Raw genomic sequence first — 26,921 nt, forward strand, 5'->3', positions numbered from 1 at the left:
AGCAGGCATCTCAAAGTTATTTCAACGACAAAAAAGCATTTTCAGAGAAAAGTGGACTTAACGGATTACAGCATAACAGATTTCTCCTACAGAGATTGGAAAATACAAACACGTCGAAAATAAAGATTAGCTGAATCTGCGCACTCTATACAGCGCATCATTCACTTGAGCATAAATCTCCTTGTCAGTCCTTACAACATTTGCACATGTCTCTTTACAGGCACAAGTGAAAGACGTCGTGCTGAAAATCGGCAAGGGATGCCATAATAAAGCGGAGATTTTTTGATTATATTTTCAATATCTCGCATCGTTTGCAGGATTGAGCGTACTTCCGGTTGGAGTTCCTAATTCATGTATGATCAGTGTTTTCTTTCTTCTTGCTTGCAGCATGTAATAAGCAAATATATTACATACACCAATTAATTATAATGTCAGTGATGTATGGTGTTCATTGGGCAAAACATTCCAAACAATAAAAATTCATCTTAGACTCGAGAAATGTTATCTTTCGTTTTTATTATCATTTGGCCATGAAACAAACGTCTGAGAGATATAAAACTCCTATATACAAGTATGTGTTAAAATATATAACTCGTAGGATATACTTTTATTTAAAAAAGTCAACACTTCCAGTGTACCAATAAAAATGTAATAAAGAAATAACGGCCGTTTCTTTAATATTCAATCAGAAGCGGAAAATCTACAGAAAATTTGGAATTGACGAGCGAAAACGACGTTTCTAGCACTTGTAGTCTTCGAGATCTCATTGCCGAAAGAATTGAAGACAAACATATAAACTTTTCTTTGGAAACATACATATAAATCTAACATTTTAATATATAGATGATACATTTCCCGAATATTGGGAACACAATTGCGCACCGACAAATTATGGTGGCAAAGTTGTCAGGTGCCTTAATGAACAATCTGCAGCTAAATTAAAAGGTCGACGTGGACTATTTGAGTGACTGCCATGATCCCTCCATCTAACTCCTTTACATTTTTGTCTCTGGGGCACTTAAAACTCATTGAGTATCTACATAAAATAAATGCCGTTGCCTATCAGAAAATGAAAATCACTGAACCCTATGCACAAATATCACCCAACTCTCCTCGTAGAGTGCACAACCATTGCGTTAAACGTTTACGAAAGTGCCTAAAAGAGATCTGAGTTATATGGAACATGTTACGTGACGGCATTTGTCTGTTGTTTTTGTGGTTCATATATGTTCTCCCTATTGACGAATGTGGTTGTCGTGGTGTTACAGAGCGTGTATAGTACATAATTATTACTTTCAGAATACAAAAATTAGTCAAACCCTAAAATTGCTTTGACTAATTGCCCCCGCCACAATTATCTTTAACTAAACTGCAATAGGATGCAATTTGATATATCGTTTTACCATGTTGACGTTTGAATTGATGAAATTTAATTCAATATGGTTACCACCAGGATGGCGGAAATGACCGTAACCATGCCATAACCTTTATTTCTTCCTCCAATATTGATGGCGTTTGATTTTAGAACCTACCCACACCTAGTTTGGAAAATACTCAGCCACATATATTTTCTGAGTAGTTCTATTTTGCGGGTTTTGCATTTTTAGGTTTCCATTTTTAAAGAAGTCAGCAAGTACCATCGGCTTTACTTAGCAGAATGAGCTTGGTAATCAAAAGGTTAAAAATGTGGATCCAGGACAAGAAGGAAATATCACTAAAGATCAGATATGTATGTGATTTTTGCACACATTAACATTTATGTGCTACTCTTCGTTGTTTCCCCTGTTGGAGAGAACTTGAGAGATACGAAAGAGAGTAAGTAAAAATATGCAGCTTACTGAATAATAGAAATTTCGACTAAAGAAACGAAATATCAATTATTTTTGTTATCTATGAAATTTCTAATTTTAACTTAAGGAATATTAAAACAATTAATTGGAATACTAAAGGGTTCTAAAATGCTTACCAAAGTCATGCTGTAGTTTCTATCTTCCACACACGGATTTCCTTTCAGATTTAGAGAATGCGTGTACTGAAGCTTAATCTCAACATTAATCTTTTGCCCTGTGGAAGCAGTAAATCTTTCTTTATCAATGGAGTCGATTTCTATATCTGGAAAAAGAAACCCAGATACTTATGAAGAATTTATTCATGATCTGCAGAATTTCTACATTCTATCTGCAAGAAAGAGATTGTTTTCCCTGGATGGAACAATATTATTTATCATAAAGAAGGACATATTTTGAGGAAGGCTTTTACAGACGACAAGAATAAAGATTTAGTAGCTGTTTTAGTGTGGAGATCTAACAAATTTCAGGTTAAATCGAACGGCATATTAAGTGTCACAAAATGTAGCAGGAAACATTAACACATTTGTATTAAATTTGTGCAGAATATTACAATGATCCTAGGGGATCTCACAGTTGTTCCCAATTTTCTCCTTTGGTAGGAGGTAAGTTATCTGTTTGGTGAGTGTGTAGCCATCAAATAGGCAAGACATTGATGGAGTATGGAAGGTTTCATTAAGAAAAAAACTGTTGCTGTTTCCTCTAGCAATACCGCTTCATATAATGGTTTGTTTTTCTGGATCGATCGAATGATTATTCCAACGACGAAATGTTCATTGCTAACTGATAGTGTATCTAAGTACTCGAGCATTACCCTTACATATGTCTACTTATTAAACGTTCTATACAGAAAATATATAGTTTACTTTTGCTATTTCAAGAAAACAGAGGTACAGTAGAAAGAGAGCATCTTCACCAATTGCATAAACCATTAACAATGTTTGAAGTAATTATAGAAATCCGGTAAAAGAAGGGTAGAAACGGAAGTAGGTATTTTCTTTTTCTTTTTACCGTATCTAGTTCCCGAAAATTTAGTTGAAATCTTCCACTTTGAAATCCATTCTATCTATTTGCTTTCAGATTCAGTAAAATGTCGTAGTCCAGGTGTCTCTCTCTCTCTCTCTCTGTCGTAAGTCTGAAGTAATATGGTTGAAGAGAGTGGAATGCTCGTCCGTAATTACGGTATCCCTACTCACTCTTATACTTGAACGCAATACCTTCCTCTGCATTGATTTCTCCCTGTATAGTGCTTCTCTTCCGACTTTCTTCACATCCAAATCTCTGTGGTAGTGATCATTTTCAAGTAATCACTATGGTCTCCCTATTACTATTACATATCATATTCACGCTGATTAAACAAAATTTTGGGGGAAGTCTAGTAATTACAAACTTATCACTATTTCCCTGCATGTGCTGCTGTAGATCCATTTGAGCAGATTTTGTCAACGTTCTCCATAGTTCCGTCCTGTAATACGGAGGATTCATGGTAGTCTGGAAAAAATCGTGAAGCTACTCCCTGGCTCGCCCTGCTCTTGCCACTTTTAATCAGCATCCAACTATTGAAAAGCTTGAACAATTTCGAATTCCTCGTGCCTGTGCTAGATATCTGAGAGGATCTACGGAGTGCTAAAGTAGCAAAAATTACGTTACGTCTCTTACTAGGTGAAATGCTATGAACAATGTTTGTCATCGAGTTTCCTCCATAAATATTCACTGTTCTACTACTACTGTGAGTGCTCTATCACCAGGTGCGCTCATGGCTATTAACTCCATGGCCATGGCCAATGGTCCGATTCTTTTCTTCTATCTTTGGTCGTCACAGTATTTGTTTTGGTGCTCATATCGAGAGAAATCCTTTAAATTTTTGTATAAATAGGACGTTCCATTCACGGGTCTCGAGTTGGACTCTGTCTTATGTCACTCATCCAATACTGTTCTAGAGATTGATCGTATACTTTACGATATGATATGCAATTCTCATATCCAATTATTACAGCTATTCAAACGTATTTGGGAAGAGAATACTCCCCCTTCCCTCAATGATTGAGGCTCTTACTTTTCTGACCTTGAAAGCAGAAAAAGCAGCATTAATACTATCAGCTAAAGATCTATTGCTCTTGCGAGTTGTATCTTAAGCTGTTCGAGTGCACGATGAACAAGCAAATGGTATGATATTTTTAGTTAAACTCTCTCTTGAGCAAATTTCTATGGGTCTGTCGTTCTTTCCTATCCATTACCGAGAATCTTTCTAATATCGAAAGCTAGATTTAAGAAGTTTTCTTCCATCGTCAGTGCTTTGAGATTTGGCAAAGGTTTATGTCACAACTTAGAGTTACCAAATTTTAAGACCATCTCAGAAGAGGGTCTTCGTGTCGACATCATAACTGGTGGCATTCTCATTAACAGCAACAAATCAACTATGTAGTATGGTGTGTAGTCTGTGATGGATTGACTATTTTGTGTTAATGGAAGCATTAAAGGCATTTTAAAGGAAATGTCGCTTTTAAGAAGATATTTATCGCTGAACAATAACTATGTGTAACGTCTAAAGAAAAGACAGTATATACCGTTTTTGCTCAAAGCACTCAATTGTATGTAATGAATTATTATCATAGATATTTCTCATGTTACTATCCTTCTGTTATTGCATCGCTCCATTATCTTGTTTAACAAAATAATATGATGGAATAGAGCTTAAAAACACTTGTATATTTATAGTGATCAAAATAATAAAGGCAACCATGTATTGCAACAAGTAATCATTGAGAATGAGTAATAATGAACATTTGTACAACGCAACTGTCTTATGATACTACTATAGTAGATGACAGCGGATAGTGTATGAGGTGGTGTAGTATAGGCTCCTGTAGAATAGCCAAACATTATGCTTCAAAATGAGACAGAGTCCAATTTTCAGAGGGCAAAATATGGGTCGCTATTAGTTGAAAGTAGGTACATCAAGACTTCCAAATTATTAGGTGTAGGAAAGTAGTGATATCCAAGGTGATCATGTAACTAGTAGAAAGATATCAGACAAAAAGAATGGTAACAGAAGGAAAGTATGTTTAGGAGAGATGGACTATCTAACCTTGAAAAGGACTGTCGGAATGAACCTTGAACTAAAGCAGCACAATTGGTTGAAGTACACAATCTGCTTCTGGAATGATCTGATTGTTCAATAACAATCCTTCAAGAACTGGATAGACTGAGCTTTCGTTGCCGATTGTGATTTCAAAATCTCTTATCAGTACGATAAAAAGGGTGTGAGGACATAAAACTTGGACCATCAACAATTGAAAATGAGTACTTCTGTCTGGCTCAAACCTCTTGACGTTTGAGACGTGTTTCCTTCCGTTGCACTAGCCAGTAGGTATTAAGCTGCGTTGCCGCATACGAACTTCATAATCCTCGCTTGTATAATTTACTCTATTACGCTCGATAAGACTATTGTTCTTGGGGACTCCTTTCTCACTCCAAATGAAGGACCTCGTTCTTCTGAACATGTACGAAAAAAATCACATTCATAGATCAAGTAGTTCAGCTTTTATTATACTTCTTTTGTTTGTATGTTAAGTCACATACCTATGTGAACCGGGGGTCGCAAATCAATAGTTTCTAAGTAATTTGCACACATGTGATGTCTTTGAAATTTGCAGGCTAACGCGAGGTGCACGAGGAAGTTTCACTCTGACTCATTTCCATATATTGTAGAGCGATGAAATTTTACATGTGTAATCCTGCGTACCTATGTAGATCATGTAGTAATGTACAGCTCGTAACTCTGCACCGTTACTGTGTTATAGGTACGAACGTGAAGTAAGGTATAATGGTCCAAAATCCACTACTCTACCTTAGAAAGCACCTAGCAACATCGCAGAAATACTTGTCCCTAGGAAATGACTACCTGATTGGGAAGAGGTGGAATGAAGATAATGTGCGTTCTAGAGAAAACGCGAACTATGACGGATTTCATTTACAGGTTCGTGCATCTGTCTTGCCAACATTCGAGCAATGAACGGGTGCATTGTTTCCCAGGAGGCGGACATGCTTTCTCAACATGCCACGCTCTGTTCCTAAATGTATTATTTTGTTATGACTTTCCAAGGTTTATATTTTTACCTTTGGAGAAAGCTTATAACATTAGGTTTTCATTGTAGCAATTGGTACGGCAATGGCCGTAATTTTGTTTTTGAGTTAATTAAGCAACATATGAGATTGAAATGTATTTCTTTATTTAGTTATTTATGTATTTATCCAAGGAAATTACACAAGGAAGGTTACGGATCTCCAACTCCGAGGTCACATCGGTCTCTTAGGTGGGTCTAGGATTTGGAAAGGAACTGGCCCTGGCCTTTTAGAAGGTACCATCTCGGCCTTCGCCTGGTGGGAGTGAAGAAAACCAGGGAAATCCTAGCCAAATCAATGACAGCGTGCCGACGTACCACCACAAATCAAGTCTGTGTTCAATTCTGAGCGACCAAAGTGATGGTCACATTTAATTGGGATCATCATGGGATATTTCTACTTGCTTTCCAGGTAACTCGTACCACAATTACCAGAACATACTATGTCCCACTGCTGCGTCTAGGGTACTGTGAAATCCCAGAGTGTGGAATGCTTGCAAAAAAATCCGCCTCTTGGAAAACAATGCACCGTTCGTTGCTCGAATGCTGGCCAGACAGATGCACGAACCTGTATATGAAATCCGTCATAGTTCGCGTTTTCTCTAGAACACACATTATCTTCATTCCACCTCTTCCCAATCAGGTAGTCATTTCCTAAGGACAAGTATTGTGATGTTGCCAGGCTGCTTTCTAAGGTGCAGTAATGGATTTTGGAGCACTACACCTTACTTCACGTTCGAACCTATAACACAGCAGCGTTCAGAGTTAAGAGCTCATGATCTACATAGCATTGCTACATGAAAAACATAGGTATGCATTACGCATGCTAAATTTCATCGCTCTGCGATATGTGGAAGTGGCTCAGGGTGAAACTTTCTAGCGAATCTCTCGTTAGCCTGCAAATTTCAAAGACATTACACATGTGCAAATTACTTAGAAATTATTGATTTGCGACCCTCGGTTCATATAGGTGAAAATGTTTCAAAGTACTTTCAGATTATCCCGTTTGCATCGAATTACCAGTCAGCCTATATATATATATAAATTTCGTGACGGATATAAGCTGTACTAAGGACTAAATATGATGCATCACAGTATTAATAAGTCACCTTACAGTTTTCTTAAAATGTTTCAACATTTTTAAAACAACGGTTTCCAGTCCGGAAATATGAAGAGAAAACGAAGGGACCCAAAATACTGACCTAAGCAAGTTACGTTCGTAATTACTAGGGCAACCGAAAAGCATAGAAAGCATAGCAGCAATTTACACATATGTTTGGTACCTTCAACATGGTTGTGGTTGTCTAAGGGCCCAGAAGAAACTAATTTTAAAAGGATAATAAAACATAATTTTGGAAAATAAAGCATAAAGCATAATTTAAAATATATAGCACAGTTCTTGGAAAATTCTATTAGAACAATTCTTTGAAAATTCTATTTAACTCCAAGTTTAACACACCGTCTTAATATTTTTCAAAACTAATATTTACAGTGCAAAACCTTTGAGAACATAACAATCCAGCAATGAAAAGCTTATTTTTATTTCTATAAACTTTTCATCAAGATATTTAGAATATTTAATGTATACCTAGGTAGTAAGTAGAGTACATATGTATGTTCTGCAGACACTTTCCCCCTCCACCTCCTAACTAACAAAAAACTATGAAGCCGCCACTGTGCACTATAACACAGAGGGATGCCTCCAAGTGAGACTGAATATGCTTTTATGACATTTAAAATCATAATAACTTACATCTAAAAACTTACAATGGAATCCTACACAAAATATATTTATTGCATCTTAATCTCCAGTTTATAAGCTTTCATTTAACACTTGAATCATGAAAATCCGTTAATAATTAGCTTAGAAAACTCAATGAGAAGGAATACATACAAAGATTACATACAACTCCGGAACAGGTGATCTGTTGCTGATTCGTTTGAACGATTCCAGTACCAGCACAGGACTGTCTAATCCGATTCTCTTTCCTTCTTCTCACATCAACATACATATATATGCATTAGCCTCTTCCTTTAACAGAGCTTCTAGCTAGCAGTGGACAGAGGGAGCTGTACAATGACGTAGTCTCCTTTGGGGAGAAAACGTAATAACTGACGTCATTGAATCCGTGACGTAGTCTCCTTCGGGGAGAAAACGTAATACATGACGAATTATTTCTCGACTTTCTTTCTTTTTCCTTCCCATCAGCTCTGAACGACAGAGAGGTTTATGCAATAGAAACAGAGAGAGAATATTGCGCTGTTACACGGCGGCCTTGTCGACAGAGCCACTATTTAGTTCCAAAACGTGCCACATGCACGCGCTAGTGTTCCATATACAAAATGTATTTCTTACATCTTTTTTCTCTCTCTTTCTCCCACACATCTCTAGAATTGAAGCATTTAGTGATACCAGATTTCAATAACTGAGTTGTATCTGTATATTCAAAGGCCTTAGCTTTTATAGTGTTGATACTATAAAAACACTTATACAGTTAAAACATACTTAAAATTACAAGTTCGGATACTGATAATGGAATCTTCTGTTAACCTCGTTCTCTATAGGAAACAATGATTTCTTAAACTCTGTCCACTGATCGTAATTCAAGCTGAATAGACAGCCGTTAATATCAAAAACCACTTGAACTTCGGTTTGCACATTTTTCACAATTACATTGAAATTGTTAGTAAGTATAAACTTTTTTGGGGGATCCATTCTAATCGCTCCATTTTTTACTTCTGACAACATATTTTTGTTCATTTTTATTATTCTTTGGATTCACAAAACTGATCCTTATTTGAAATTTACATACAGAACTCAACAGTTGGATAGTTTTCTTTTAGACCAGTGTATTTGATTTTTATTCCATCTTTAACGATCTCATCAATCATTTTATCTGTTAAGTGTTTTGTAAATCTAGGTGGAAGAAAAACCTTGGATTCCTCACACTCGACCAAAATGCTCTTTCCAAACTTAGTTTTAATCTTTTCCATTTTCACAATCTTATATTCTGTATTTAATTCTAATTCTCTTAATCCAATAACCTGTTTTTGTTCAAGACTTCCAAGCTTGTTTAAAAAATCAACGTGTTTTGCCATCGTATTTATTATATAGAAAATCAATGAACACTCTTCAATTTTTATCTTCAAAAAATATTTAATCATTTTTTATCAATTTCGTTTAATGGAAAAACTTCCATAAAACAATACAAACATACATTTTGGACCTCCGAATACAGAGGGGCTAAAACTCTTCTACTACTTTCTCATTCTTAGGATCATATGTAAAGTTCTTTCGCCCAATTAAAATCGCGTAACATGTATCAGCAGCCACAGCTTCTGCAAAGTCTACAACAATCTTTATGTTTGTTCTCTCATTTACCGATACATTCTTCCTCTTACTACAATTAATCACATACATTGGTCTGTTATCTATAAACTCTTTAGGGTCATAGTACATTTCGGTGTTACCACATGTTATTCTCTTAAATGCAGTATAATCTTCATACATCTTAAAATAATCCTTGTTAGCAATATCTAAGTTTCTTGATTCTTTTGGAAATACCTCATTCCGCCCATTCTTAAGATAAATATTCTTTACCTTACAATGATCAAACTTACTTGCATCTGCTGTTTGTTTGCCACTTCTATCAGTTTGGAACATTACAACTACGAAATCAGGCATATCAAATTGTCTAGAATTAAATTGAGTAGTAACATCAAACTCCAAGAAAGAACCTACAACAGTCTTCTGAACACATTGATAAGTATGGAATGAAAGCATGATTTTGGGTTCTTTAAGAATATTCAACTTTAACTTGTTTTCGTAATTAGATTCGTATTCAACAATAGGCATTCTTATCTCCATGCTTTTTATTGTTATTTTCCCATCATGAGGAGCTGCTCCTGATCCAGTCCATTTGTACAAGACATCGTTATTGTTGTTAGCTTTTGTAAATGTTATTCTCAATCCACCTTTCCACATAACCTCTTTATAGTCACTTAAAAAGCCTGGAATTAATCTTAATGGGTACAAAACACTAAAGTCCTTTCTCAGACCAAGTTTATCATCTGTTTCAAATCCTGCTTGTTTTAGATATTCAACTTCTGGCTTGGAAATCTTTAAGGTTCCGACAGCTGTAGATGTTATTCCAGGTAGTTCAATCTTATCTATAACAACTCCATGCTTTCTAACCTCAATTTGAGAAAAGAACAATGGGAAGAAGTTATCTACAAGTTTTATAGTATCGTTTGCACCAAATGTTCCTCCAACTGATGCACCAACAACTTCAAAAGTCATATGACAATCTGCTTTGTGTGGATGTACGAACCCATCCCCCACATTGAAATCGAACTCAATATCTTTGTTAGCTTCATTCAAATTATTAAATGTTCTTGTGTTAGCTTTAAAGCTCTGTAACTCGTAACTCTCAACACTATCCATTTATTATAAAGAAAATCTTGAAACAATGCTTTATGGTTAAATCATCATAATGCTTGGAAACCCATGATGCAATGTGAACTATGAGGTCTGGGTGGTAGTATGTGCCTGAAATAAGTTTGTCTTCCGTTGTTTTGTTTTGTGTTTGTATAGCTGTATAAATATTAGCATTGTCGGAAAGTCGACCGAGGAAAAATTTACCAAACACCTTAATCATTCTCTTACTTCGTTTAATTTCTTACCAATGTTTTAGTAACTCTAATCCTTGGCCCTTCACATGTGAAGGACCTAAAAGTCTTGTAAACGTTTAAACAAGTTGTTGCTTAATGTGTTGATCGTATCTGATTGGATTGCTAACATGTTCTTGAAACTTGACACTAGCTGAAGCATGTCGTTGGGTTGATCTAGTTTGTATTGTCCTGTTCGTCTGATTGATGGTAGTACTTCGGTTGTTATCCATCTTTTAAACTCTTTAGCTTTAGGCTTCTTTGATAATAGCACTAAAGAGTACAGACCAGACTCGTTGATGAAGATTGTATGAGGATGTACACTTGAAAAGGTCCCGGAAAACGGGACCTTGATTTGTTTGTATGTAACTTTGTCTTCCGTTGTTTTGTTTTGTGTCATGATGGTGTATTTTGCAACCGGAAAATCTTCCGTTCGGGAATTTGTTTGTGTTTCTTCGTTAAACGCGTGAATTGACATATTGGTTTTTGGTTTTAAGTTTGTTGTTGTGCTCATTTTTTTTGGCTTCATGGCTTTAACCATCAAGCTTTAGACTAAGTGTAAAAACAACACTTTTATGGAATGTACCCATAAAAGAATCATACATAATAACAATTAAATCTTATAATCCCCATCCCAACTTAACCTTAGCATTCATAGCAGCACCAACCCCAAAAGCAGCTAATCGTTCACCAATTGGCGCATCACTACTAAATACTCTTTTCCATGCTTTAGTTTCTAGTTCCTTATCTGCAATATGTCTTGACTCTGTTTCTTTATTGTCTCTGTAGTATATATCGTGTTCTTTACAAGCCTCATCTAATGGGTTAATACCTTCATCACCTCTCTCTAACCTTTCTTGAAGCTTCGTAAAAGGCCCGCAAAATCTGAAGCCTGGTATATGTAACTCTGGTATCCCTTTCATGTTTAAAATCTTATTCATTAGTCCTTTCCCAAGCTTGTCATCATTACAGAATCGTGGTGGTAATGTATTTAAGATCTTAATCAAATAACCTATACCTTTTGGATCATTAGGAATAAACTGTGAAAGCTTATTATTAATCATACTCACTATACCTACTTTCTCATTATAAAAGTTATCATTTCCAGCCTTTTCTTCTCCATCTATAACTATTAACCGATCAATTAACTTTCTCACATCATCCATCCATATATATTCCTTAGGTATCTCTGTATATTGTTTAATTCCTTCACCAGTCCTTTTAGGTGTCGTGTTCTTTCTTGGTGGTGTTGGAGGTAAAGTTGGTTTAATATAATTATCCCAAATAGGCTTGATAATATTAATGTACTTAGAACCTCTACTAGATGCTACCTTTTTATCTCGATTATATTTTTGGAAGGCAGCATCTGAGTCTATTATTATTTCCTTGTATTGTTCAAAATCGTCATCATCATAATCTTCAATGGTTTTATTAGTATTCATCGTTAACAACTCCCATAGACCTTCTGTTACTTTATAAGTTTTACCATTAATTATCAAATCATCACCATTCACTTTAACTTCCAAATTTCCTATCTTATTTATTATTTTTCCATCTTCTTCTGCAGCTCTTATTCCAAATACACTATCATTTCTTTTACTATAATATTTCGTTGCAATCTTACCAAATGACTGTGCTGTTGTTAAAGGTTCTACTCCTTCCAATTTGTCTTTAATTTGTTTTCTCATTTGTTTTATTTCTCCCGTTATAGGCGTATCACTACTACTTGGAGAACTATCATAAGTTATCTTTTTAGGTGTTTCTAGTAGACTAGGATCTATTGAAACCGTCTTATGTGCAACTGGAACAAGTTCAGTTATTAGATTTTTATTTTGTTCTGCTACTTCTTTGATCTCACTTCCCAAGTTTTGAATAGCATCAATTACAGGTTGCTCTTGTGTCTTAAATTTATCGTATATACCTGCTCTTTCTTTCTTCCAAGATTTGAAGCCCTTTATCAAGAACTCCTTCAACTTAATATTCTTATCAATTTCTGTCTCATCCATTTATTGTATAGCAAACGAACAAACGTCAATGAACGTCAATGAACGTCAAAGAACGTCAATAAACGTCAAAGAACGTCAAACGTTAAAACGTAAAACGTCAATAAACATCAAACGTTTAAGAAGTGTTTTATCTTGTTCCTATACTTACCATTGTTTACCTTCCTTGTCATATCAATTACTATAAAACCATAATCTTCTTGCCAACATTTTGAACATATCTCTTTAAACTTATCATAAGACATATCTCCTCCAACAAACTCATTATACACATGTTTGAGATTAGTATCATCTTGTCTGAATATGCATAGGAAGTTGACGTTATCTCTTATAAGCTGTTTAGGTACTTTTGAATATGTTTGTGCAAGATAGAAACAGTCTAAATGTCTATGCCTACCTGTTGTAAAGTAATTTCTAACAGTATCTTGATTCTCCAAAATGTAATCGTCAAACACAACAACAGAGTATTCTTCACATTCATCAATAGGTACAATAGAGTCATTACTGCTTAAGAACGTTGGTATTTGCTTCTTAAACTTTAGTTCTGCCTTTTCAAATCGATCTTTTAACTGCTCATACTTTGGCTGATTCATGCTTTTAGAATATATGTAGAAGTAATTATTGTTTAACCAACCTGGCTGTAATAAGAAGTTAAATAGCAAAAACGTTTTACCAGACTCCGACGAACCTACGATAAGACAACGAATATCATCAGGTATAAGTTCTCCATTTCTTTTCTTAGCTGTTGTTTCTTTTATCATCTCTTTTACATCCCAATTAATAGTTTTCTTACTCATTTATTATAGAGAAAATCAGGGGGTGAGCGTTTTGCTCACCTTTAAAAATCCGATGATTAATTTTCTGCTCATAGTACTAGTACAGACCCGGTTCGTTGATGAAAGTTGTGTGAGGTTGTTCATTTGGAAGGGTGTCCGTATTCTGCACACCCCCTTGGTTTGTTTCCAGGTCTTCAACGTGTATATTTTTGGTAGCACCGATCGGAGCTCCCAAGCTTGTTTGTACCTTTTGATTTGTTAAAGAACTCTAATCCTTGGCCATTCACATGTGAAGGGCCTGAAAGTCTTGTAAACGTTTCAACTGTTTCCTTCGCATCTTGTAATCTTTCCGCCATCTTTACAAAGTTGGACCTCCGAATACAGCGGGGGCACTTTTTATGATCTTATATCTTTAAGTTGTTCTCTGATCTTAAGCAACGTATCTTTTATATATTCGCTATCCATTTCACCATTTAGTGTTATTATCATCTCTAACTGTTCTTTAAATGAGTTAATACAAGTGACAATGGTTTTATATTCGTCTTTTCTTCTGCTTATGTTTAGCTTAGAAGACAAACCTGTTATAATAGCACTTCCAGTTGCAAGAGACGTTGTTAATATCGAGTAAATTGTTACAGGTATAAAAATATTAATAAACCCAGTTGTTGCAGAAAGTATAACCGACAACGCGATCAAAGTGTAGTATGCATATTTAACAATTCGTAGTTTTCTCTTTTTCTTCTTTAAACTGTATTCTAACTTCTGAATGACATCTTCTATTAACTTGATTACTTTCTCTCTTGGAATATCTCTAGGTAAATCAAACTCGTTCATTTATTATATAATAAATGGCTAAGGTATTCAAGTTAACGAGTGATACTTCTGTTTTAAAGAAGAAACTCCATTACGAATTAGACAACAGTAACAACTACTTAAGCATAGGACTAGTTGGGTTTTACAGTACATATCTAACTCCAAATATAACAACAGAAAAAAACAGTTTCTCATATGGTGATAGACAAGTTTTTATACCAGAAGGGCAATACAATTTGAAAACACTTAATGAGTATTTAAAATCTCAATCCATCAACATAACATTATCAGAAGATCATTTAAGAAATAGAGTTAAAATTGAAACTGATAGTAATGATGTTACAATTGGGAGTATAGGCACTGTCCTCGGGTTTAATGTTTTTGAAGTTTTAGAAAAGAACAAAACACATATTGGAAGTAAGTTGCCAAAGTTTCACCCATTCGATACAATTAATGTTCATTGCAATATAGCAGATGGCATGTTTGTTAAAGATACAGAATACACACATAGAGAAACAGGGATCATAGCATCATTTAAAACAGATGCCGAGTTCAAACATAGTATCATTTACGAGCCTACTTATCCATTATTTTTCCCTATAACCAAAGACAAGGTTGACAATTTTGAGATAAGGATAACAGGCGAGAATGATTCCTTAATTGATTTTGCTGGAGCAACAACAACTGTACTTTTACAAACTAAGATTTTCTCTTAAATAAATAGGAAGATGTGTTCTATTAAAGGTTGTATGTTTAGTGTTCCTTATAACGAACTAAAGGATCTAAATATCGATAATGTATTAACAAAGAAACAACTTAGTGATAAATCTAAGAAAATTAAAGAAGGTAAAGGAATGAATTTAACTTTAACTACTGCACAAATGAAAAAGATTAAGAAAGAGCATATGGGCGGTTTTATCTTTACAATTCCAGCCATTTTAGCAGCTTTAGGTGCGGTCGGTTCATTAGCAGGTGGTGCAGCAGCGATTATTAAAACTGTACTTGATGCTAAGAAGAATAAACAAGAACTTGAAGAACAAAAAAGACACAATATGGCTATGGAAGAAAAGCAGGGAGCAGGTAAACCTAAGTAAGAAGTTAAAAAACTAAAACCATTGACCAACTTCGATATAGAGAGGTTGGCTAAAGAATTAAAGATAAAACGATTTAGAGGTGTATTTATGAGTGATGAACTTCCACAAAAACCTTATGTAAATGAGTGTGGTATAGTTAACCTTGATAAATCAGAAAACATTGGTACTCATTGGATATGCTATTGGAAAGATAACAACATAAAGTACGTGTTCGATTCTTATGGTGGTGTTCCTCCTAAACAACTGGTACAATATCTTGGTACCGAAAACTTACTTTACAATGATGAACGAATACAAGACTTTAATTCAGTTATATGTGGTCATCTTTGTGTTAAGGTTTTAAATCTTCTAAATCAAGGGTATTCTTTTAGCGACGTTATGTATATGATTAAAAATGATTAAGCGCTTTTATGGTTTGTATCCATAAAAGTTTTATCCTTCTCTTAAACTCTTTGGCTTTGGGCTTCTTTGATGATAACACTAAAGAGTACAGACCAGACTCATTGATGAAGATTGTATGAGGTTGTACACTTGACAATGTCCTGGAAAACGGGACCTTGATTTGTTTGTATGTTCTGGATGTGTTTTTGGTAAGGGCGGTAAATTGCCGCACTTAACTCCTGAAATTGTTTTTTTATCTTCTTCTTCTACATGATCTTGAATAGCATCTCTTGGTCGTGAATACTCTAAAATTGTGGCGACGTCTTTACGAGATGAGGATATCCATAAAAGTTTTGTTTAAGATAAATATGGAAGCTATACACAATAGATTTTTAGATTATTTTGAGAAGCATGAGGATGAACTAGATGCACTAAGTAGTTATAATTTTTATCAGTACTTTGAGTATGTTAGCAAGATAGACTTAAAAGATAGAAACAACGTATATACAGTTATTGATTTATGGAAAATGCTAATGCCTAAATTTTTGTACACGGAAGAAGAGGTGGAAAAGTTACGCCCAATAATTACGTTAAAGGAGTTGTTGTCGAATTATAGCTCTAGACCATTAGAATGCAGTAATTGTGGTAGTAAGTCATTAACAAAAGGTATGAGTAGTTACATTTGTGACGATTGTTCTGTAGAGAGTGGTTGGGTTTATGATACTAATGAAGGAATGAGAGCTGCTTGTGCGAGAAAACCATGGTACGATACTACAAAAAGATATAAGTTACAGCTATCTCGTTTGCAAGCTTTACAGGATAGAATTATCCCCGAAGATGTGTTCAAGGTGTTAAATGATGAGCTTAGAGATATACCAAGAGATTTAATATCAACAAAAGATGTTCTAGAAGTACTAAAGAAAAACAAATACACAAAATATTATGATTATGTCTATTTAATACACTATCACCTTACCGATCAAAAACCATTAAAATTACAACATATGGAGGACACACTTATAAATGAGTTCGAAAACTTACACGAGGTCTTTAGGGAGCTGTATCCGGAAAGAGCATTGTTTATTAACTTGAAATGTGTATTGTACCATCTGTTGAAAAAGCACGATGTTCATGTTGATATTGATTTTAAACACTCACCTAAACAAATAGAGATGTTAAAGAAATGTTTTGAAAAATTAGGATGGGCATTTTCTGTATAATAAATGAGTATGGATATATTTGGTAATGTTAAAGATAGAAAAGGTGATGTTGATATTAGTGAAGAAAAATTAAAATTGTTGGAGAATTTAAATGATGATGTTAGCGTAAGTCAACTTAGGTCAATAGAAGCTCAATTAGAGAACGATAGAAAACGATTTGAAGATGCATTAGAAACGTTACAAGACACATACATCAAGAAAGAAGATTTTCAAAAGATCAGGATGGATACTACTAAATTGATTATGCAGAAAGAAACCATACCTCTATTATGTCGATTGAGAGCTAAAAACGTTAAGGAGCCAATCTTTAGAATATTTAATCTCTCTAATGGTTACAAATTTCTCTATAATGGGAAAATAATGCACATGGAATTAAGTTTGGATAAATACTTTCTAGAGATATATTTGGGTGATACTTTGACTAAAGAGATACCTTTTGACTTTAAGAAGAACGATATAATTACGATTAAACCAAATAAAAATTCAGCTATGGAAGAAGGTCAATTATTGTTTGTTGTAATGTACATAGAAAGAGAGCTTTCCTAAAGACGTTTGCTATATAATAAATATGGATATCTTTGGTAATGTTAAAATGACATCAGAGTTAGATAATACAGTTGTGAGAAAAGATATTGCTATGTTGAAAGAAGAGCTTAACTTCATCAAACGGAGTTATGTTATAGAGCTTCATAGTCGATTGATATCAGAAAATGTTGAAACTCCGTTCTTTTTAATACATAATCTATCTATCGCATACAAATTTCTTTATAAAGGTAGGTTAATGCATATAGAATCATCTTACAATACGTATTATATAGATATATATTTAAATGATTCTCTAGTTGAAACTTTTCCATTGCACTTTAATACAAATGATCAATTAGCAGTTAGGCCATCTAAAGATTCTGATCTGAAACATGGTAAATTACTATTGCTTCTTATGCATGTAGAAAGAGAAGATGAAGATAGTGATGATGATGAGAATGCTGATAGCGTAATATTAAACAGCGATAGTTATTGATTTTCTATATAATAAACAGGATGTATTGTGTTAAGTGTAAGAAATCGACAGATACGAAGAAAAGATACTATTAGAATTGAACAAACAAAGAATGGAAGATATCTAAAGAAAGGTATTTGTTCTGTATGTGGTGTTACTAAAACTCAATTCGTTAAAAAGCCTGATTGACTAGAAGAAGGTAAAGGTGTTAGAGAAGACATTATAGAAGAAATTCACAAACCATCTAGAAAAAACCATCTGTTTGTATGTTTGACAGATTAAGTGTAGTTATAAAAGGTATCGATGATCTTTGGCAAGCTGATCTTGTAGAAATGAATAGTGGTGTGTTGAAAGGTGTTTCCAAAATCAATAAAGGTTATAAGTATCTGCTAACGATTATAGATGTGTTCTCGAAATATGCGTTTGCTGTTCCTGTTAAAGATAAGAGTGGGAAGAATGTTACAGAAGCATTCGAATCCATATTAAGAACGAGAAAACCTAGTAACTTACAAACTGATCAAGGTAAAGAGTTTTACAATAAAGAGTTTAAGAAGTTGATGGATGAAAATAAGATTAATCACTACTCAATCTATAGTGGTAAGAAAGCTTCTGTTGTTGAGAGATTTAATCGAACACTTAAGCAGAACATGTGGAAAAGGTTCACAACACAAGGGAATTACAAATGGATAGAGATATTACCAACACTAGTTAAAGAGTATAATCATCAAATTCATAGAACAATTGGTTTAAAGCCTGTAGAAGTTAATAAGAAGAATGAGCCAATGAGAATATTGGAGAAAGTGTATAAGAAAGAATATAAGCGTGTTAAGCCCAAATACAAGTTAGGTGATCATGTTCGTTTAAGTAAATCGAAAGGGTTATTTGAGAAAGGATATACACCTAATTGGTCAACAGAAGTATTTGTTATTAGTGAAGTTATTCCATCTAATCCACCTACATATAGAATTAAAGATTTAGAGGAAGAGGATGTGCAAGGTAGATTTTACGAACCAGAACTATTAAAGACGAGGCATAAAGATGAATACTTGGTAGAAAAGGTGTTGAGAAAGAAAGGTGATAGAGTATATGTTAAATGGCTAGGGTTTGATGATTCGCATAATAGTTGGATAGATAAGAGTAATGTTGTAGTGTAAATATAAATGTTTGTCTTTTATGGTTATTGTGCCATAAAAGGATAGTTTGAACGAGATAAGGGGTAACGAAACGTTACCCCCATAACATGTCGTTGGGTTGATCTAGTTTGTATGTTTGAAAGGGGGCCAGTGCTGGTGGACCCCTTTGAAAAACTCATAGCATATATTTTCAGAGCTCGAATACGGGCCGATGAAATTATCAAAACAATAAAAAAGGCGATGGGGACTATTCTACCAACCGCTCTATGTACACAATCAAAGGTGGAGAAAGGTTTGATAACTGGTTACAAAATAAACAATCCAAGGAATTGATAGAATACTATAATGAAAAAACCGGTAGCTGGAATCCCATCGGGCGCTCTAAGTATCTAATAAAAGGTGGAGATAAAGAAACTACATCAATCGTCTCAGGATTATATAAAGTCATTGCAACGGATTCGTGGGGATGATTTTAAGATTAGTAAGAAGTAAGAAACTACTTGAATATTATGATAAAATTAGCTGGCCTACATCCAAGCCAGCAAAACTCAACGTATTATATAGAGCCAAAAAGGTACAAACAGTGATCAAAGATTTACAATAACAAACTAAGTCCGGGGAGCTGCAAAACCCTATATTTCCAGGGCTGGAATTCCAGCTGTGGAAATTATTAGAAATTAACAACATAATGGAAAAAAGCAATGGAGCACTTTTGCTCTGTTGCTCTACATAAAAATTAGCTAGTGCAGATATGCTCCGGCAAAAGATAAAGATTTTCTATATAATAAATATGAGTACTATGGATAATTCTCCTAGTTTAAACGATATTTGCTACGAGCAGATTAAAGATGATTACTGGTATGGTTTGTTTGGTGACTTTAGACTGATTATAGATAAGAAGACTGGTTACTTTAATGCTACTAAACTGTGCCAAGATGGAGGAAAGAGGTTTGATCATTGGTCAAGGAACAAAGAATCAAAGGAATTGATAAGATACTACGATCAAAAAATAAGCAACTCCTCATATATGAGGGATTGCTCTACATATCTAATTAAAGGAGGAGACCAAGAAACAACATCAATCACCTCAGGAACATATGTCTACAGGAAAATATTCCTTGCTATTGCTTTTTGGATTTCACAGGACTTTTATGATAAGTGTTACGATATTATTGAAGACTATTTCTCTAAAGACTTTAAACGATATAAGAATTATTGGAATACTACAATGAAAAATTAGCTTCCTATAATTGTAGGAGGCTAAATTTAACGTATTATATAGAACCGAAAGGTACAAACGAGAAAAATTTATTAATTTCTGGCACATATGTATACAAAAGAATTTTCCTAGCTATTGCTGTTTGGACATCACATGACTTCTATGACAAATGCTATGACTACAACAAACTTAAAAATTCCTCCAAAGCTCGTCTTACACAGTAAAACTAGCTGGTAACGAAAATGAAGTTAAAAATAAAGATTTTCTATATAATAAATATGGGTACTATGGATAGTCCTCTTAGTTTAAACGATATTTGCTACGAACAGATTAAAGATGATTACTGGTATGGTCTGTTTGGTGATTTCAAGTTGATTATAGATAAGAGTACAGGATATTTCAATGCTACCAAGTTGTGTCAAGATGGTGGAAAAAGGCTTGATCACTGGTTAGAAAATAAGGGATCAAAAGAGCTCATAGCATACATTTCCAGAACCGGTATTCCGGGTCTAGAAATTATCAAAAAAGTAGCAGGAGGTAAAGGAGAAATATGGAATGAAATAAGAGGAACGTATGTTTGTAAAGAATTGATTCTAGATATATCACGATGGTTATCTCCAGAGTTTTATCTTAAATGCAATCAAATCATTATCAATTACTTCGTTAAAGACTTTCAACAGCTATACCTTACTAACAACGATCAGCTTCAAACAAGAGTAGAAGAGATAGAACAACAAATGGAGCAATTACGATTGCACAATCAAGAACTAGAAAGCAAAGTTGATTATCTTAAAACAGTTGCAGCACCATATACAGAAGATCCAGGAAAAGTACACAAGTTAATCATTGTTAAAAGAACCTCACGGCTGGTCAGCTTCAAGACATAGTAGACAAGTACGACACAGACAAACATGATCAGGTTCGGCGTTACGAGTCATACAAATATTGGGTTGGAAGGGTTCAGCAGCAAAACATCAAAGCAAGACTCCAATGTCTCAAAGAAAAGTACCCAAGAATGTGAGTGCTATCAGAAACCAAAGATCCAAACTCGGTCAACCTCCTAAACAAAGTCAAAGAAAAATACAGCTGTGTTGTTTCGTATGGTTGTCATGTGGATATTGAAGAAGAAGACGACGAGTTTGTTGTTGATTTGTTTTTGAGTATAAGAGATTCGTAAAGGTAAGGGGTATGAGTTTTGGACACCCCTATCAGAAGAAGAATTGATTAACAGTATAGATCGCTTGTATGATAGGTTATTATCTGACAATTAAGGTTACGACTTTTATGGTTTAATCCATCAAAGTACAATTTCAAGCGTTAAACAAACCATCTGTTACAACATCGAACGCTAAATTCAACATACTACCTAAATCAGGATTATTATGATATTTTCTTATTATAACTCTCCAATCTAAGTAATATCTAAATAAATATATAAAGTCTACAGAGAGGTGTTGATAAATTGAGATGTTATGCCAATGAACTCTGTCTTTGAACTCTGCAATAAATCCTTCTGTTAAATTTTGAAACAATGAAATTGCTTCCCAATCTACTTTGTCAGCGTAATCTCTTATAAGGTTTTCTGATAATTGTTGAGTTTCAGATAAGCACCTCCAAGAAACTTTATCTGCATGTTCTCGTATAAAGGTCTCAGAGAGTTTGTTTCCATAAGATATAGCATCAAAATCAACTTTATCTATAAACTCGCTAATAAATTCTTCAGATAGCTTTTGGTTATACGATACTTCTTTCCAATCAACTCTATCTGCAAATTCTCTTATAAAGTCTTCTGATAAGTCTTGGCTTCCTGGAATAATCTCCCAATCAACTTTATCTGCAAATTCTCTTATAAACTCTTCCGATAACTTTTTCCATAAACATATTTCAATCAAATTAACTTTCTCCTGATATTTGCGTATGAAGTCTTCTGCAATGTGATCATAGTTATATTCCTCCTCATAATCACCATAGCCTATAGATAGGCATTGTTCATCAGTCAGTGAATCTAATATTTCATCAGACAAGTTCATAACGTTCGCATAGAGAATGTTTTGTATAAGAAATGAGTTGTTTTCTTTAGTGGCTTTCTTGAACAAATGATCTAACATACCTATGGACACGCTAAAATTTATTTTGTCTTCATCATTATAACCACCAATATCTAAATATTTACATACACAATCAAATACAGGTTTGTAAGATAATATTTCCTTAGCAGTAGTCATGTTCGTTTTTATTCTTAGTTTTTTAAATTTATATAATTTTTGTTGGTTTTCTATATAACAAATATGGAGAAAGAATTTGATTTATTACATGATAGACTTAACCTTATTCATGAAGATCTTAAACTTTTAGCAGCACTACTAGAGAAGCAAATACTGTTAAAGGAAAAAGAATTATTAATAACACAGCAAAAAACATCTGATTTGAGTAGTGATGATGAATATAAATATGGTAGTGATGATTATGATGATGATGATGAGTAAGTTTACAAAAATGATTCAGTTTTAAATGTGTATAAGTAACTTTGATGGGTTAATCCCATGAAAGTTCTAGACTAACACAACGCGTAATATGTAGACAATGGCAGGAGTGTACAATGTTAAGCGTTGTACTAGGACAATGAAAATGAACTGAAATAACCCGGTGAAGATAAAAATTGAAGATTTTCTATATAATAAATAGGATGAATAATTATATTAATAGTAAATTCACTGTAGTAGAGTTAAGGCGACAATGTAAAGAGAGGGGAATCAGAAGATATTCCCGATTAAGAAAAGCAGAACTGATAGATCTTCTTAAACAACATGATGATGAACAAAGCAGAAGGCAGATTAGAAATATATTCCCCTTTAAACAAAAAGTAATTGAAGAACCGAAGCCAGCACGTATACCCATCAAAGTAGAATTAGAAGAAACAGCACTCAAGAAGCGTTTACAAACCATTAAAGTTGAAAACATAGGAGGATATAAAGATCCAATAAATTTTTTAGATACAAGTGGAAGAGTTGCTATTAACAAAATCAAAAAGGAATTAAAATTTCACCCTGTTAAAGTTAACCTTGTTTTCATTTGCGACTATATTAAAGATAAAGAAATACAGGAGCGCAATTTTAAAACATCAAACGAGAGAATATTAGAATCAACTGACTTAAGTGAATATATACATCATGCAAAACAAAAACTTCGTAGAGAAATGGAAGAGTTTGAAGGTAGAGGATCAGGATGGACATTACACCAAATTAAATATTTACAAATCAGATTAAACAAATATGTACCATTAAGAGCTTCTTCCTATTCCATTATTTCCAGACAAATTTACAAACAGATTAACAGGAGAAAAAATGAGTCCTGAACGTTATAAGCTTCATGTACGAGTTTGTAAAGAATTCAATCTAGAGTTATTGGAGGACTTAACTGAACATTATAACAAAACGGATGTCCTCCAATTAACAGATATATTTGAAAACTTTAGAGATGTGTGTTTAAAGGCATATGGATTAGATCCTGCTTGGTATTATACAGCACCAGGCCTATCGTGGGATGCAATGTTAAAGATGACTAAAATTAACTTAGAAATGCTGACTGATTATGATAAAATACTAATGTTAGAAAAGGGTATACGAGGAGGAATCTCACAATGCAGTAAAAGATATGTGAAAGCTAACAACAAATATATGCAAGATTATAATAAGGATGAGTGTTCAACATACCTAGCATATCTGGACGCAAACAACTTATATGGATGGGCGATGAGTCAATACATGACTTATAAAACTTTAAGTGGGTTAAACCATACATAGATATAAAGAACATTCCAGATGACTCAGAAACTGGCTACATATTAGAAGTAGATTTAGAATATCCAAAGCATTTACATAACAAGCATTCTGATTTACCATTAGCTCCAGAGAACATGTGTCCACCCGGCTCAAAACAATCGAAATTATTAACAACGCTTTACAATAAGGAAAGATATGTAATTCACTATAGAAACTTAAAACTTTATATGTCACTTGGAATGAGATTGAAGAAAGTGTATAGGGTATTAGAGTTTAAACAATCAAACTGGCTAAAGAAATACATTGATTTAAATACAGAGATGAGGACGCAAGCTAAAAATGAGTTTGAAAAAGATTTTTATAAGCTCATGAATAACTCGGTATTCGGGAAAACAATGGAAAATATTAGAAAGAGGCAGCCCATACAATTAGAATGTGATCCTAAGAGGGTAGAAGCATTAATTGCTAAACCTAACTTTGATTACAGAACAATATTTAGTGAGAACTTGTGTGCTATACATATGAAAAAAGAGCGATTAACGTTTAATAAGCCAATATATGTTGGTATGAGTGTATTAGAACTATCAAAACTGTTAATGTATGATTTTCATTATAACACGATGAAGCCGAAATATGGAAACAATATAGATTTATGTTATATGGATACCGATAGCTTTATATATGAGATTGAGACTGAAGACTTTTACAAAGATATAGCAGAAATAATTGACCAGTTTGACACGAGTGAATACAAGGAAAATAACATATATGGACTACCACTAATAAACAAAAAAGTAATAGGTAAGATGAAAGATGAGAATAAAGGTAAGATAATGACAGAGTTTATTGGATTGAGATCAAAGATGTATGCTTATAGAGTAGAAAATAAAGAAAAGAAAAAAGCTAAAGGAGTAACTAAATGCGTAGTTGCCAAGGAGTTGCAATTTATATGATTATAAAGAAAGCTTATTTAAAAATGTTAAAACGTATAAGAACATAAACCTCATTAGAAGTTATAAGCACGATATATATAGCATAACCGTTCATAAGCTGGCACTAGATTCCTCGGACGATAAAAGATATATAGCGCAAGATGGTATAAATACGTTAGCTTGGGGGCATTATAAGATAGAAGAGGAGTAGATATAATTATATGTAGTGTAGTTTTAGTTATAAGTTTTAAATGTAAGTTTTTATGATTACAAATGTCATAAAAGCATATTCAATCTCACTTTGGGGTATCCTTCTGTGTTAAGTACAATAGTCAGTGGCGGCTTCATAGTTTTTTGTTAGTTAGGGGGTGGAGGGGGAAAGTGTCTGCAGAACATACATATGTACTCTACTGTAGTAAATATTATATATTATACACTCTTTATGTTAAACAATGATTGAAATTAACAATAAAGCATAATATAGCATAATTTGGAAAAATATAAAGCATAATTAAACAAAAAATAAAGCATAATGTGGGTTGCTCTAGTAATTACCAATATTAGGTTGTTGAGTAATTAAGAGACCTTAAATTAGATACAGTACAAATACAAACTAACTATTGAGTAAGAACTGTGGTTCCATTAGGAACAAAGTTGGTAAGAAAACAAATAATACTATACTAAAATAATATGCAGAACATTTCGTAGAAAGAAATATAAAATGAGAAAAATATTTATTATTATTATTATTATTATTATTATTATTATTATTATTATTATTATTATTATTATTATTATTATTAGACTTCGGATTTTTGCATATTGGCATGTTTTTTTCCTGATGTGATATTGATATGCTCTTTAAACAGAAATTCGTTTCAGCTGTTTTGGGGTAAAATAGTAGAGTTTTATAGTGCATATATTTGCATATTTCGGAGGTTAGTGCAGGTTTATGTCGTTATTGCATATAAATGCATATTTAAAGAAACGACCAAATTGATAATTTTTACGTGCAATAACTTTCGTCATAAATGGAATTCCAAGTTTCTAAAATAAATAGACTCAAGACCTTGAAATGGTTCTTTGTTATCGGCTTGTTTATATCGTTAAGATATAAATAACGGTGTCAAATCACCTGGAACAAAATTTCCACGTCACCCATCTCGGAATTAAAGTTGCTACTGTTGTGTATGTGTGTAGACTTGAAATTGTGTGGTCCTGTGGCAGTATAAAAATACCGAAAGAAAAATCTTCTAGAAGTTATCTCCTGAAACAGGGTACATTTAGTTGTAGTGTACCATCTTCAAATTGAATTTTAACTAGCTCAGAATTTTGTCCAATTTTTGTCCATTTTTGTCCAACCTAGAACAAATTTTGAAAATTCAAATAAACGAGGGAAGACCACTTAAAAATTTGGCCACTTTGATGACCTGTAGTGCATCTTCAAATCTGAATTTTAACTACCTCAGAATTTTGTCCAATTTTTTGTTCATTTTTGACCACCCAAGAAATTCTTTTTATAAAATTCAAGTAAAAGAGGGAGTGTCATTTCAAAATTTGACTACTTCGATCACCTGTAGTGACAGATCAAATTTGAAATTTAACTAGCTCACAATTTTATCCAATTTTCGTCCATTTTTGTTCAGAGAAGAAAAAATTTGTACAATTCAAATAAACGAGGGAGGGCCACTTCAAGATTTGCCCACTTCAATCACCTGTAACGCGACATGTTCAAAATCTGAATTTTAAATAGCTCATAATTTTGTCCGATTTTTGCACATTTTTGTACTACCAAGAAAAATTATGTACCACTGAAATAAACGAGAGAGGGCCATTTGAAATTTTGGCCACATCGATCTGTGTGACGTGCTCAAATTTTAACAAGCTTAGAGTTTTGTCCAATCTTTGTATCACATACAAAACATTTTG

At 33.7% G+C, this 26,921-nt stretch overlaps 1 protein-coding gene across 2 annotated transcripts in view; it reads right to left on the bottom strand.

Moving 5' to 3' along the window:
* The window catches only part of LOC145668077 (degenerin mec-4-like), a 95,621-nt gene that overhangs the window by 17,815 nt on the left and 50,885 nt on the right, over positions 1 to 26,921 (bottom strand). For both annotated transcript variants that reach the window (XM_081735585.1, XM_081735584.1), the window contains one exon: positions 1,967 to 2,112. In XM_081735585.1, coding sequence (XP_081591711.1) covers positions 1,967 to 2,112 — 146 coding nt within the window. The remainder of the gene's footprint in view (positions 1 to 1,966; positions 2,113 to 26,921) is intronic.

This window comes from Thermobia domestica, chromosome 13, assembly GCF_964235325.1.
Source record: "Thermobia domestica chromosome 13, izTheDome1.hap1.1, whole genome shotgun sequence".
Classification (NCBI taxonomy): Eukaryota; Metazoa; Arthropoda; class Insecta; order Zygentoma; family Lepismatidae; genus Thermobia; species Thermobia domestica.